The sequence below is a fragment of the Erpetoichthys calabaricus genome, chromosome 9, assembly GCF_900747795.2.
Source record: "Erpetoichthys calabaricus chromosome 9, fErpCal1.3, whole genome shotgun sequence".
Taxonomy (NCBI): Eukaryota; Metazoa; Chordata; class Cladistia; order Polypteriformes; family Polypteridae; genus Erpetoichthys; species Erpetoichthys calabaricus.
The window spans coordinates 27,457,860-27,473,973 of NC_041402.2; the positions used below are offsets into that span (position 1 = coordinate 27,457,860).

Genomic DNA, 16,114 nt, shown 5'->3' on the forward strand with positions numbered 1-16,114 from the left:
TAATTTTTCCATTACGTTTTTGTTAATTTTGTATTGTTGTTAAGGATTTGTTCAGCGATTACATCATCTGAGTCATTTTGTGTTTCTGTTTTTATGATGCTACATATTGCTGATTTACATTTGTCTTTTAGTGTGTATGCACATAATGTCACAATGGTCATCCTTAAAAGACTGAGACTTCAGAACGTTAGAACAATCTAGACAAGAACAGGCCACTGAGCCCAGCAAAGCTCACCAGTCCAATCCACTTAATTGTTCTAAAATAACATCAAGTCAGGTTTTCAAAGTCCCTAAAGTTTTACTGTCTAATATGCTACTTGATCACTTATTCCATGTGTCTATGGTTGTCTGTGTGAAGAAAAACTTCCTAATGTTTTTGCAAAATTTACCATCAATTAAGTCATTTTAAAGTCACACTTTCAGTCCACTCTGCTAATTTCCTTCATAATTTTAAACACTTCAATGATTACACCTCATAATCTTCTACTGCTTAAACTGAAAAGACACTGCTCTTTTAATCTTTCTTCAAAACTTGCTTTTTTCTGTACCTTCTCTAGTGCTTCTATGTCCTTTTTGTAGTCTGGAGACCAAAACTGCACACAGTACTCCAGATGAGGCTTCGCCAGTGTGTTGTAAAGGTTGAGCAGAACCTCCTTGGACTTATGCTCTACACATCAGGGCGCTATATAACACATTCTGCTTGCCTTCTTAAAGTCCAACAGTTGATAGTTTTGAGTCCACTATGACTTCTAAATCCTTCTCGTAAGGTGTACTTTCGAGGATTCCTGGTTCGTTTAACATCTGTACTTTGTTTTCTTAAAAAATGAAAGAGTCATATGCACAAACAGATTACCGTCTTGATCAATTTCATGTGTTTACTGGTTTTCCTTTAGTTTTTTCTTTGTCTTTGCCTACTGTTCACAGAATGAGCTCACGTGGACTGGTTAAAGAGAGAATGGCAGTGACCAAAGATGTCTTGAATGCGGTTTAATGTGCAAGGCCATGTGAGCACCCACACTGTCAGTGTATCACACACTTAGCAACCACACAGCATCACAGCGACTAATCACACAAGACAGAGGCACCCATGAAATGCAGAAACACAAAATCTTAAGACCCATACAAAGAAATTGTGCTGGAACAAAAACCTGCTGCCATTATGGTGCTCCATGACTGAACTTAAAGCCCCCGGATTAAAAAAAAAAAAAAAGAAATGATTCACATTATCATAAATGCAGTACAGCAAAAAAACATTTCTATATTTGACACTGTCCAGTGCAGAAATTTCCACACATCCTTTATGCCTCCCCCCAAAATAAGGCTGAATATTCCTTGGTTTTAAAAGCCAAACAATAAATCTTTCAGCCATTGTAAACACTTTATGAACATAGTGGGTTCTTAACTGAAGACGTACACAGAAAAGAGGTCACTTGCTTTCTCAGACTGCTCTTCCATTCCACCACTCAGCTGAATCAAATGGAAGCTGCTTTGCTCTTTCATTATCTAGGGGGTGCTGCTGTCCTGCTTTTGATGACTTAATGAGCTACAGGATTTGAATTGATTAGATGTCAGGTTTGATTTGACTACACATGGACCACACTCCTGCTGAGTAGCCAAGTGAGCCCTGTGGTCGATGGTGAAACAAGTGATCACTAAGCTTGTGCAACAGGCTTAGAGTACAATTGACATCTTCTATGAAAGGCATCAAAATAAAGCCAATGACTCAAGGCACAGCAAGCACTTTACATAAAAGAAAAGCAAAATGCAGAAGCACTTTCACAATTACAAAGGTCTCACACTGGCACTGCCACGGTCCCAGTGGGACACAGATTGAAGATCAGCAGTGTAGTTTACAGTGCAGAGACAAGGGATTGTTCCTGGCTGGTTAAAGCTGGTTGTTAAATCTCAGCTGCTCAAAAAAGTAACAGAAAAGCTGACAAAGGAGATAAAGGTCTTTAAGTTACATGGACTGAAATCTAGATAATCTGCAAAAAATGGAAAGGGCTCCATCAATGTCAATAAATCAATCAATGCTGCTTATAGTGCTACACCGGCTCAGACTTTAATCTAACTAAAGAAATTTCAGGGGTAATTTTCTGCAACAGAAAAAATAGATTGTGAGAGATTTATATCAGACAGAGGAAGAAGCTACATTACAAGATGAAGGCAATGAACTGAGAGTCACTGTCAGGCAGAGCCAGGATTTGAACCCAAGTTTCCAGGCCTGTGAGGAAGCAGCAGTCAGCACCGTACCACCGATTAGTTGGTGACAGCTTAATAAACAACAGCAGGGAGGATGATCAAATGTGGCTACCTACCTACTGGAAGAAACTGTAAAAGCTGGAAAAATCATATATATCTGCCTTTAAAAAGTACTCGCCCCAGGGAAGTAATTTATTATTATATAACATTGAATGACAGTGAATTGAATTCAGCTTTTTTGACAAATGATCAATGGAAAACGTCTCTTTAATGTTAAAGTGAAAATACATCTCTGCAAAGAGACACACAATAATCACAAATACAAGACAGAAATTTGTCGATCGCATGCTGTAAGTATGCACCCTCTTCAGGTTAGTATTTTGTAGATGCTCTTTTGGCAGCCATGACAGCTTTTAAGTCTGTGTACTCAGGTTTCTTTGCATATCTCCACATTGCCATTTCTCCCAATTCTTCTTTACAAAATTGCTCAAGGTCTGTCAGGTGGGATGATCGCAAGTGAACAGCCATTTTCACATCCAGCTGCAAATTCCCCATTGGATTGAGATCTGGACTCTGACTTGACCACTCTAGGATATTCACAGTGTTGTTTTGAAACCATTTGGATGTGGCTTTGGCTTTCTGCTTGAGGTTGTTTTCTTGCTGGAAAAGAAATCTCCCAAGGTGCAAGTTTCTTGCAGACTGCATTTGGTGTTCCTCCAGGATTAACCTACATTTTGCAGCATTCATTTTCCTCTCACATCCCTTCAGGGCCTGCTGCAGAGAAACATCTCCACAGCTTGATGCTGTGACCACCATGCTTCATCATGGGGGAGGTGTGTTTTTAATAATCTTCAATGTCTGGCATTTAGTTAGATGGCCAAAAAGTTCAAGTTTGGTTTCATCAGACTATAGAATCTTATTCTAACTGTCTTCAGAGACCCCCATGTGCCTTCATGCAAGCTCTAAACAAGGTGACACATGCGTTACATCTCTTACCCACTGTTCTATAAAGGTGTGACTGGTGAAGCACCTGGGCAAAAGTTTTTGTCTAACTGTCCAATCACTTTCAGAGTTCTCAGAGACCTCTTGATGGTATCCCTCACTAGTCTTCTTGCACAATCACTCAGTTTTTGTGGATGGCCTTCTCTAGGCAGATTTACAAACACCTTGAGCATGGGAAAAGCGCTATGTAAATAAAATGTATTATTATGACTACTATTTACAGTGGTGCCGTACACTTTCCATTCCTTAATGACTGATTTATCTGGACTCAAAGGGATATCTAGTTTTCAGCCACTTATTCACAGAGTTGCTTGTGCTGTTCTTTTGTCTTCATTGTGTAGACTAGGCCACCATTCTGACTCATCACAAGCTGGCTCTTCCACATAATGGAGCATTTAGACTACAATCAATGGAAACCCCAGACAGGTTAGATTAGATTATACTTTATGTGTCCCCAAGGGGAAGTTCAAATATAATCCATCCATCCATTTTCCAACCCGCTGAATCCAAACACAGGGTCACGGGGGTCTGCTGGAGCCAATCCCAGCCAACACAGGGCACAAGGCAGGAATCAATCCCGGGCAGGGTGCCAACCCACCACAGGACACACACAAACACACCCACACACCCCCACTAGGGCCAATTTAGAATCGCCAATCCACCTAATCTGCATGTCTTTGGACTGTGGGAGGAAACCGGAGCACCCGGAGGAAACCCAAAAAAACACGGGGAGAACATGCAAACTCCACGCAGGGAAGACCCGGGAATCGAACCCAGGTCCCCAGGTCTCCCAACTGTGAGGCTTCAGTGCTACCCACTGCGCCACCGTGCTGCCCAAGTTCAAATATAATAACAAATATAAATAAATAAATATAATAAAAACAAATAACAACACCCTGCAACACGCGTAAGATCTTCTGGCTTGGATAACAGAGAACTGCTATTGTCAATAACAGGTTTGCAGGTGGCAGTAAGATGAGGTCACACCTGATCGGATTGTACCACAGCTTTTTATTTAAAGTCATTGATATTTGATTAGAGCAGGTCCAGCTTGTAGTGTCCACGGATGGAACATGCCTGATAGACACTTGATTCCTGGTTTGCAGTCCCCAGCATTCAGAATGATTCATCATTAAGATGATGGTACAGAGATGATGTAACTTACTTTCCTGGGCAGTGACATGGATGAATTCAGATGTCACTTCAATGTCTTGATTGCACATTTTAGTTTTAATTGTACAATGCTCCTTTTGTCACCATTGCAAATTCACAAAAATCTCCAGTCCTCATCCTGCTTTTTCCACTCAGTCTGATGAAACCTGGCCAGCATTAAAAATAACGTCTGAAATAAGAGGTGTAAGGCAGTTCTTCACAGTACCCAAAATATCCCAGTACTTTAACTCGCTATAAATCGCTAAGAGATATCACAGTTGAAACAACTTATATGAAAGCAATTGGACATTCCTCATTATATGAAGTCAGGTCAGGTCTAATTCTTTTCCAACTTAACACCAGAGCATCATCAAGGCAGAGTATGCATCGTATAAACAATATAAATCACTCACCATGTACGAAGCTCCCTCCTGATGTTTCAGTGTAAGTTGTTTAAGCTTGTGCCCAGGTCATCCAAATGCTCATTCACATTCCATTCTTGTTCACCAAAGCACTTTCAAGATGCAGTCTATTTAACAACATTTTATAAAAATATAGAGGTTTGGAATGTTCTGGGCATACTATTGGATGACCTGGCCTATGGATTATACAACACAAGTAACGTGAGATTTTCTTATGGATGTTTGTGATATTGTTTGCTGTTACCCAGAGTTAGAACATTAGAACAATCTGGATGAGAACAGGCCATTCAGCTCAACAAAGCCTGACAATCCTATCCACTTATTTCTTCTTAAAAAACATCAAGCCTAGTTTTGAAAGTCCCTAAAGTTTTACCGTCTACCACACTACTAGGTAGCTTATTCAAAGTGTCTATGGCTCTCTTCGTAAAGAACAACTTCCTAATGTTTGTGCGAAATTTACCCTTAACAAGTTTCCAACTGTGTCCCTGTGTTCTTGGTAAACTGTCATTTTAAAATAACATTCTCGATCCACTGTACTAATTCCCTTCATAATTTTAAACAATTCAATCATGTCACCTCTTAATCTTCTTTTGCTTAAACTGAAAAGGCTCAGCTCTTTTAATCTTTCTTCATAACTCATCCCCTGTAGCCCTGGAATCAGCCTTGTCACTCTTCCCTGGACCTTTTCTAGTGTTGCTATGTCCTTTTTGTAGCCTGGAGACCAAAACTGCACACAGGACTCCAGATGTGGACTCACCAGTGTGTAATAAAGGTTGAGAAGAACCTCCTTAGACTTGTACTACATACATCGTGCTATATAACCTAAAATTTTGTTTGCCTTTTTAATGGCTTCTGTTGAGAAGTTGTTATCTTAGATTCCACTATGACTCCTAAATTCTTCTCATAAGGTGTACTCTTCATTTTCAGAACTCCCACTGTGTATTCAAACCTAACATTTTTACTTCCTATGTGTAATACTTTACATTTACTGACATTAAATTTCATCTGCTACAAATTTGCCCAAGCCTGTATGCTGTCCAAGTCCTTCTGTAATGATTTAACAGATTCCAAATTATCTGCCATTGGTCACCATAGATGACTACTACATCAGAAACTTTGTTATTTGCATTCTGCATGAAACATGGCATTGCATTGTTTTCTCAACCATCACTACAAGCTAGGAGGTAAGTCACATATACATTTTTTTAAAATTTTAGATGGGGGTATTCCTTTACAATGGTGGTTACACAATGAATGGATTTTAGGACCAGTTCTGGCTCCAGATTGGGATTAGGTAATAATGAATATGGGTCCTGAGTACAGTCTGAATGCATAAAATATGCTAAGAATTTTTACCCTGTGTCTAGGAGATATTGAGATGTCTTGTGAAAAATCACAACTTTGTTAATTAAATAAAGTAGATTTAGCCTTGTTAAAGTCAGATGTCTATAACAAACTGTTGCTGTGCTTATTCTCTTTATTTCAGTATTACTGCTGTAAGAAAGAAGAGTCTGAGGAGGATGAGGAGGAGCCGGACTTTGCCATGCACTCCCACCTCCCTCCTGTCCACTGCAACCAAAATGTAGTTGCAGCAGCCAATGGGCCAGCTGTTTTTACCCCACCCCTGGCCAGAAAACTCACTCGCTCCAAGACTTACTGCCCCAACTGCACACAATACGAGCTGCCCTTCTACCTGCAGCACCCAGAGGAGCTACGCAACGGAGGAAACAGTGCCTGCTATAGGACTGTCCAGCAGGAGGACCTGGACTTGCCGATGGACCTGGCGGGCTTTCATAAGCTCAGTGTGCCGCGCTCTGTCGCCATGAAACAAGCTTTCTCTCGCAGTCGGAGCATCAGTACAGATGTGTGAAACAGCTGGGGATTGAAAGGCACACTCGCACATATGTGTTAATGAACTTTTCAAGTTTTCTATGATTTTTTTTTCCTGGCATTAAATCAAAGAAAAGTTTCAAGGGTACAGATGAGTGAGGATGAGGAACAAAAGGAGCTATATGAGTTCTGCTCCTCCAAGGTGAAAAAATGTTTAATTTTGTAAGCCTTAAGAAAGATAGAATAGAGTAGGTGTAGTGCCCAATTGCCATCTTACTGGCATCATGGGGAAAATAACACTCACAACAAGCAGTTCATATTTCTGCCTCTCTGGTTTTCCCTTTTCGTTGCACAAAGAGAGTCTCAGGCGATTTAAGGGCATGGAGGAGGTTTAGGTAATCTGGCATCACCGGCTTCACCTTTCCAAGCTTACTAAGCCTTTTCCCTTTGGTGAGCTGTTTTTGTTCACCCTTCAGAAATCAGCCATGGCTACCAGCCCTCATTCTATCCTGCCATAGGACAACTGGAAACACAGCAGCAGCCCGATGTATACTGGGATTAGGGTGTACTGGGCAAGGCTTTACACAAAACACAATCCAAATTTAATTTTTGTTTTTTCTGTTCACATCCGAGATTTCTTAACCACCCAGCCATACTGCATGGATTCCCCTTATCTGTGGATCCCTCAGCTTTCTGGTAAAAAATTTGGGTACGGCTTGAACTCTGGGTATTAACAGTAACAATGAAAGCCAAGAATGTATTCTTATATCTTCACTATCTGATAACTCTAAAGCATATGGCAGTGCTTCACTTCTTTAAGCATTACTGTTCCATGTTTTAAAGACTTGAGTAGTGCATTACTGGCTTTTGTTTCTTTTTATAAGATAAAAGGGCAGATGTTAAACTTGTGCATTGTTTTCTTATGGATTTTGTGAACTTGTTCAAAAGTTTTCAGCTGTTTGGTACCGGGGCTTGAAAAGGCTTCAGATTCAATGTGGTGTCATGTAAGCACACATTAATATTGTACGAAATTTTAGGTTTTGGGTTCATTTTCTGTTTCAGTGAAAGCAGGTGGACCACAGCCATAGGGCTAGTAATTGAGTCAGGGGACTTGCGTATTGATTTTTATTATTTAATTATTCCTGTTTTTAAGTGGCTTTACCAAATGACACAGTGATACTTTTCAACAATGTGTGTAAATGGTAGAGGAAATCCTCTCTCTTTTTTTGACTCTTCTTCTTCCCACTTGTTTTTTGCTTGCTGTTATTTTATAATGATGTTTGTGTTTTTGAACAATTTCAAACCTTTATATTGCAGTTCCCCTGTTCTGTGCTACCAGTAAATGCAGAGATGTTCTTGAAATTCATTGAATTTTAGACAACTGAATGAACACTATTGATAATAAAATTGCAGATAAAAGCAGTGAAATGTTCTAAAATACCTTTGTTAAATGGTTTATTACAAATCAAAAAAGTGTAAGTGGAGAAACACTACTGCCAGGTTGGTGTCATTCTCATGGTGTGCATTACAATGCCAGCTAATATAAATGTGGCAGCACTGCAGGACTACGTAAAGCACTGGACAAGGAGACGAAAGTGAATAAATATGATTTAGGCAGGTAACTGGGACCACGAGCATGAGCGTGAGTGTGAGGAAAAACATTTGGCAATAGACGGACCTTGTAGCGAACACTTACCGGATGTGTATTGAATCTAAAGTGTGCTGATAAAGTTCCATATTATTCTTTGTCAATAGAAATTTAACAGAATTCATTTTACACTGGATTATGAACATTTTGCTTCCTGAACACTTTTGGGTACATCTTATGTATTTTGGCCTTATAATCACGAAAATCAAATTTAAATTTTCCCATGTTGTAATGTTTTATTGCAATCACCCATTTTGTGATTTCCTATCATATTATATATATATACTAGCCATGTGCGCCCAACTACGTTGCGCGTGTTAAAGTTGTCTGTGAAGGGCTCGCTGTTTAAACGCGGCTGCCAGTCGAGAACTGGGCCCTTCGTCGCACAGCATTATGATTTTTTATAAGGGAAACAAAATTACAAAACAAAACCCTTGGACATTGATTCGATAGGAACGGCCTACTCGGAATCACTGTCCAAATAGTAATTATGTGGTGGTGGAGGAGCATTTCTGCTTCTCTCCGTTCACAGTCCGTCTCATTTTCATGATGCTGTTGTTTCCTCTCACGATCTCTTCTCAACCTTTCTCCAATCTCATAGGTTGCTTTGTGGCAATCCAAAGAGTAAGGAAGAACCAATGCTTCTTTCTTGAACTCCAAACGCCGACTGATGGAAAATCACAGAAGTGTGTCCGACTTATATACTCTGACTGCCGACTCCAAGAAGTGGGTGAACATTCGATTTGGACGAAGTGCTGCCAACGACGGTCGATAGAAACAGAAAAAACCACAGTCTCGACAACGAAGCAGGTGTTGATGCCAGATCTAAACACAAAGAGTGGTGTCGACGCCAGATCTAAACACAAAGAGTGGTATTGACAGTGTTTGTAAACAAAAGTAACAACCAAGGTGTTGTGTATTCAGCCAGCACAAACAGCACGTAGTCTCCTTTAGTTCAATCCTCTTTAATCGCCACACTCCAACCTCATCCAACGATCCGCCCCTTCACTTCCTCTCCTCCTCCATCACTACTGCCCTCTACTGAACACAGCAGGAACACCACACAAGGCAGTGAATTCGCGGACTAACAAAGATCAAGATCCAAATGAAGATTATATGTAAAGATACAGTACCACAACTAACACTGGAACATCTGTAGTGATCTAAAATTGTTTTCACAACTTGTTCATTTGGTTTGTTTTTTTCAAACTCTGGTGCAATTTCAAAAGTCTACTTCATTTTGGTAGATGTGAACATGGCAATTGATTTCAGGTGTGGACTAAAACAATCAGAGTAAGACCACTGGAAAAGGGTGGTCTCCATGGAGTACTAAGTGAACTCTGGAGTGGTTCACATGAGGTATAAATGTGATCCAGGTACCTACATGAAATATAGTGCATTATGGGTAAAACAGTGCGTGTTGTGGTAGTCACAAGAAGGTGTAACTTCACTTGTGATTGGGTTATCCAAAAAACACACACTGAGGTGGCTAGAAACAAATAACAGTACCCTGTGAGACTGATGATCAAATCCTCTACTCTTACACCATGAAAGTGATGTTCACAATGTGGACTTCCTCTCTGTGCACACATTACCTTTGACATACAGTATGTAGTAAATTCTACTTAAGCTTTCCAAAATGACCAGTATTACCAAATATTTACAGACAGTAGAAGTGATTTGAGATCAACTAAATTGAGCTTACATTCATATGGTGGCTAATAGAGTAAATACGCAACATCATACAGTTACGTGAAACTCACCTGATACTCTCATTGTTATAAAATATGAAGCACATCAGTGCATGATCTCAGCAGAGCTTCTCGTTTGCATACTTACCTAATTCAAATATGTCCTTTTTGTTCCATGTGGGATAGTGTATAATTTTAAAGTAAACTTCTATTATAGATATTTTGTTTACAGAGCGGTGTTTAGTAAATACAGTAAATAAAAAAAATTATAGAAAATGCAGCGGTGCACAAATACAACTATTGTCATTCCTTCATAATATTTTTCCCAGGCAAAAATATTTCTACCCAGTGAAGGAAGAGTGAGACACATCCACAGGGTGTTTACTAACATGCTTAGTTTTCTTTGAAAGTGAGTTAACTGAAAATTGAAACAAAGTAATGAATCCGAATAAATCAAACTGACTATAAGTGTGAAAACGCCTTAAAAAAAGTGTGGCGCATAAACCACTTGTCAACCCAACAAAGATATTTTCCTCTTCTGCATATAAAACTTGAAGAAAGCAATGAACAAGGAAGATGAAGGATTTCAATTTCTGAGACAGATGTTTCTATGAATAACTGATGCCAAGATTTAGGAAGGCATTTTTGTTGATCCACAAATCAGACATGTCACCATTTGCAAGTGGTTCAAAGATCTGCCACAGGGGCTGGAGAAAATCACATGGAATTCAGTCAGGGTTGTTGTTGAGAATTTTCTTGGCAACTACAGAGCACCAAACTAAGTCCAGCAGGCTGGAAACATGCTTCAAGCATACAAAACCAAGAAGCTCAACATGTTGCTAAAGATTTATTTTCTGCATCCACATGCAGGACTTTGGACTTTTTTCTTGCTAATTTTGGTGCAGTCAGGGACAAACATGGTGAAACTTTTTATTAGGATGTTGCAACAATGGAAAAGCAGTATTAGGGCAAATGAAATCTATTAGTGCTGGCAAACTGTTGTTAGACAAGTAGCATCAGAGGCTGAGTTCAAAACAGAAATCAGCAGCAAAACATTTTTAGCTCAATTCAAGAATTATTATTATTTATGAATTACTTTTATGGCTTACATCTTTATCCAAGATGACTTACAACATATGAGATACAACTAACATTTCTTTTGTTTTTCTATTGGAGCACAGGCAGAAGTGACTTGCTCATGGTCACACAGTGTCAATAGCAGGATTTGAACCCTCAGACTCAAAGTGTGAAATCCAAAGTCTAAAGTCTAAAGCATTATTTAGTGACTAAACACACTAAATTTAATAAAAGTTAATTTCATGGATCTCTAAATTCCTATGACATACAGTAATCTGAAATTATATTTGTGTTCAGCTTGAAAATGTCTATCATAATCAACAAATTGTTTTCAAGGAGCAAAATACTTTAAAAACCTTGAGCTGTCCTGCGTATTAAACCTTTGAATTTATTATAATTATATGGTTAACATGCACAAAGTGGAGATAAAGGACCAATAACAACTAGTTTAATGTGTTGACAATAGTACATGTGTAATGAATGTTATATTTTGTTACTGAAATCATTTTTTTTTCACAGACACAGACTGCGGATTTATGACAACTCTCTGTTTTTTCCGGATGGCAATAAAAATGTGTGATTTTCCATAGCTGTTATTAGGATGAGTTGTCCTACTGATTAAAAGCATTCTTTCCAGCCTAGAGAAAGGATTTTTCCAAGTTCCTGACATGATTCCAACTGGAACTAAACATTACTTTCATATCTTCTGCAACTGAGGATGGAAATTCAAATTATCAGTTTTCCAATTATCTGGTATGCAGGTCTACCCCATTCATTTTCAAACCTGCTAAATCAAGTTCTTAACAAAAGTATTTTTAACTTTACTAAATAACAAGTTCTTAAATTTGTTTGTGTGCATATTCTTTAGTGGTTGGAAAAACGTCTTAATAAGATAAGCAAATATTTTGAGTTTATTACCACTCCTCAAAAGAAATGAACCATGGTATGTAAAAAAAGCATTATTTTATTTTACTTGAAAAAAGCATTATTTTGCAAAAGCATTACATTATTTTGCAATTATGAATACATTTTTCTCAAAATAATTGCACTATTCTGCAATTACCATTACCGTATTTCATAAAGATATTGCCCCTTGTACCATTGTACACATGTGTGTGCTTTTGCCTTTTAGAGACAGGTAGGAGTGAGATTCAGTGCGTGTACTTAAGTGTCGGGAAACAAATGGATGTTATACATAATCACCTTGGGCCTCATGTATAATGGCGTGTGTAGAATTCACACTAAAACATGGCGTACGGACAAAGCTGGAAACGTGCGTAGGCACAAAAAAATTCAGATGCATAAAACTGTGATATTGACCACAAATTAAATTAATTGGTTAAAAAATAAATGCTACGCATGATTACCTGTTTTTACATTCTGCAAATTTCTTTCAAAACGATGGCGTAATGCTGTCTTATTTGGCTCATCATTTGGTGGGTCAGGTTCATCATGCTGTATCTCTTCAGATATGGGCAAGCTACGACTGTGTGCCACATTATGCAGAACACTACATGCTTGCACAATACAACACACTTTGTCTGGACTACAGAGCAGCACATTAATGGAGTGAAAATGCTTTCTATTTACATAAACAAATTTATTCTCTGAAGGCGTTTATAGTGTAGCGTCAGCACCAAGTGCCACAAAGGATAGATTCTCTACTCTTTACATGGCTCTTTGAGGTGACTCGCTATCCTTAAAGGGACTGCTTGCCTTTTGCAACACACCTGCTACTGTGTGAAGCTGCTGTTTTCATATGCTCTCCTGCTATGTATGATGTAATGTCAGCTCATTCTTTTGGTGATTCATCCCTGGCTGATGTAACTTGTCCAGCTCTGTTGCAATAGCAATGTGCAGGCAGCTAACAGCTCCAATTACATTTGGAAAACCAGACATTGCTGCAATTTGCTCTTTGATGTTTGCCAGTTCAACCACAGTGTAAGGAAATCTTATATATCTGGATGACAAGTGGATAATACCATCCCATACAGCAGCATGGTGCGTCTCAGTGATGATTGTGAAATACCCCATAGGTCAGCAACTTCACATCGAAAAGCTCCTCTGTCTAAAAACCAGAGAGTGGGCAGAACTTGCAAAGGAGCAGGTTGAGCGCAATTCCTCAAAGTCTGCCTTTGTAAAGCTGGCACTGGTTCAGCACCCAGCGCCAAGAGGAGAGCTCTTGGAAATCGAAATCAACTTAGAAGCCAGTCATCATCATCTATAAATATGCACTCTCTTCTAATTTTTCTATTTGTGATGTCTTTTAACAACTCTGAAGCAGCTATGGTAATTGGAATAGTTTGGCCATTCTGTGCACAATTATATTGTTGCAGAAAGATTACAATCAAGTGAATTACATTTGTAAACAATTTGCAATTAATTTTGGTGTTATTTGATAAATCCGTTTGCAAAACCGAGCAGAAACATGGTGTGATGCTGCTGTGAAAATGTGCATGGCTTTACACTAAGTCTAATTTTTATACATCTTGAAATGAGTGTGGAAACAGGCATACGCAACATTTTTGTGCATACACATTGTTTACATATGAGGGCCCAGGTGATTTAGTGACCAGAGAAGTGATACAGAACTAATGTTCCTGCCTCCCAGCACCTTTGGCACAGCTCTGAATGCTGGCCTAGTCAGAGTCTGGAAAGAGTTTGCACATTCTCCTTGTTTGTGTGTGGATGTATTGGTGTAAGTTCATTAACTATGGAAGAGTACCTGTTTTACAACTTATGAATAAGCTTGAATATTTTATGGCAGAAGTTTGTGTTAATGGTTGTATACATTCAAGCAATTTTGATCTCTAAAAATCTTTCAGAAAACTTGTAGAGTCTGTATTATGAGGCCTAAGGCAAGAATCAGCCCAGTAAGGTGCCCCTTGTTGTGACCCACAAACACAGGAATAGGAAAAAGGCGCGAGGTCTCCAAAACACAACCAAAAAGTAGAGCAGATTCCCTACTAGTCTGAATAAATAAGGCTCACTCCCAGGCAGTCTGATTGTCTAAGCAAATAGGAGGCTTTGGGCCTGCCCAGGCCTCAAAATAGAGATCAGGCTTTTAAACTTCAAAAATCACTTGTGAAGCTCAATGTCCTGAAATATATTTCAGCAAAGGGAGAACTGTGAAAACAAAAGCTTTATAAACAAGGATACATATTTACAAAAAGGAGAATACAATTGAAGGTTCAAAGGAGCAAAAGGCAATCTTAAGCAAAAATGTCCCAAAAAACAACATCTTTATGAAGAAAAAGTCAAAAGCCAATAATCAAAATCAAAGAAAATACAATACTTAAAAGAAAGTGCAATCAAACAAACAGCACAGGACTCACTGCCCAGCCTTCTTTTGTGGGATGGGGCGAGCCCTTAGCAATGATGGATGGGGTGGTCCCCTTTTTGGGGTCTACCCCAAAACATGGGGAACATAACAACATTTAAAAAGAAAGCACATGAATATTCTTAAACATAACAAAAACAATGATATGTTAAATATACAGTATCTACTAAATAATAACTTAACAGAACAATAAGAGAAACCATCATAACAAATGAAGAACTGAAAAATGAATGAAAAAGGCAGGAAAAAGAAATTTAAATATAAAGCAGGGGAAGAACCCTGAGTTGCTTCCTTCCTTGCCCACAATGTTGTTTTGTGTATCCACTGTATCAGTAACCCTACCCAGACATGTGCCTTATTAATTGTCATTGCAAAGGCTAATCTAACAGGAAATTGTCTGCGTGTAAAAGTAAAAGGCAAATTTGAATCTGATGGGGTCAGGGAAATCCGGGGAATAAGGACAGTTTGTGAGGTAGGAGCTGCGATAGTTTTACACTCCAGTACATTGTGGTGAATGCTGGTAACAGTCAGTCTAGTGCCATTACAGAGACTTCTCGCTGGCATGAGGTTTCTGAGAAGCATGACGACTGAACCAATTTTAATTTTGAGTTTATGCAGAGGCATGCCAGTAGGGGTAAGTCTGTTAAGAAATTCTTTGGGAAATGAAACTTGATCTTCGGGATTGTCTGTGATGATGGAGGCAACACTGGTGAAAGTTACTTTGTCGGTAGAGATAAGTTTCAGTACTTGTTCATTAAGGTGTAACGAGTCTTCGTTGGTGACGCTTAATATAGCTTGCATACTGAGTTGTTCCGGAGTCACAGTTGAGAAACACTTTTTTTAATGAGTTTTAAGCTCAGGGAAAAAAATGAACATCTGAAACATCCGTAATGTAATAAGCCACCAAGAAAAGTAACATTGCAACAATGCACGCTACGAACCGATCGCTGTAAACAGAAGTGAAAACAAAATCAAGCCCAGTGCATTCTTTAACTGCCTTCTCTGCCTTATGCATCCAGTCTCCTCTGTCTCGCGCACGCGCCTGTGTGTGTGTCTCTCTCTCTCGCGCGCCTGTTTGTGTGTGTCTCCTCTCACGCGCCTGTGTGTGTGTGTGTGTGTCTCTCTCTCTCACGCGCCTGTGTGTGTGTGTGTCTCACTTAAGCTCAATTCATTTTGCTCAAATGATGTTGCCACATTTTGAAGTCTTTCAGAATATAATTTCTATGGGCTATTAGTTATTTTCACAATATCAGGTATTATGAGCTGTGAATATGAACTAAAAAACAAATTAGTAAATATAGAATATCATCACATTGTAGACTTTCTTCGCCTACCTACCTGTAGTTCAGTGGAGACATTGCCAACTCTGGAATTTTACAAGGTTTGTATCGCTTCATAGTTAAATGATGTTTTTAAAGCAAAAGTGAATGGTCAGTAACAATATGCTTATCTTGCATGATGACCTAGTCAGTCTCTCAATCAGTGCCATTTTATTTTCAAAAATCGGGAGTGGTCTCCCCTTCTCATGTACTCAGATATGGGGATGGATATTTGAGGAGTAAACTGCAAGACAATGATTATATTTTGTACATTAAAGAACTATCCATCCATTATCCAACCCGCTATATCCTAACTACAGGGTTATGGGGGTCTGCTGGAGCCAGTCCCAGCCAACACAGGGCACAAGGCAGGAAACAAACCCCAGGCAGGGCACCAGCCCACCGCACACACACACACACACACACACGCA

General features: G+C 39.1%; 1 protein-coding gene across 1 annotated transcript in view; it reads left to right on the forward strand.

Annotated features, from left to right (window-relative positions):
- The window catches only part of fam163ba (family with sequence similarity 163 member B, genome duplicate a), a 136,596-nt gene extending 128,550 nt beyond the window's left edge, over positions 1–8,046 (forward strand). The window contains exon 3 of the mRNA XM_028809191.2: positions 6,265–8,046. Within this exon, the coding sequence (XP_028665024.1) occupies positions 6,265–6,648 (384 nt within the window). The 3' untranslated portion in view covers positions 6,649–8,046. The remainder of the gene's footprint in view (positions 1–6,264) is intronic.
- The last annotated feature ends 8,068 nt before the right edge of the window (positions 8,047–16,114 follow it).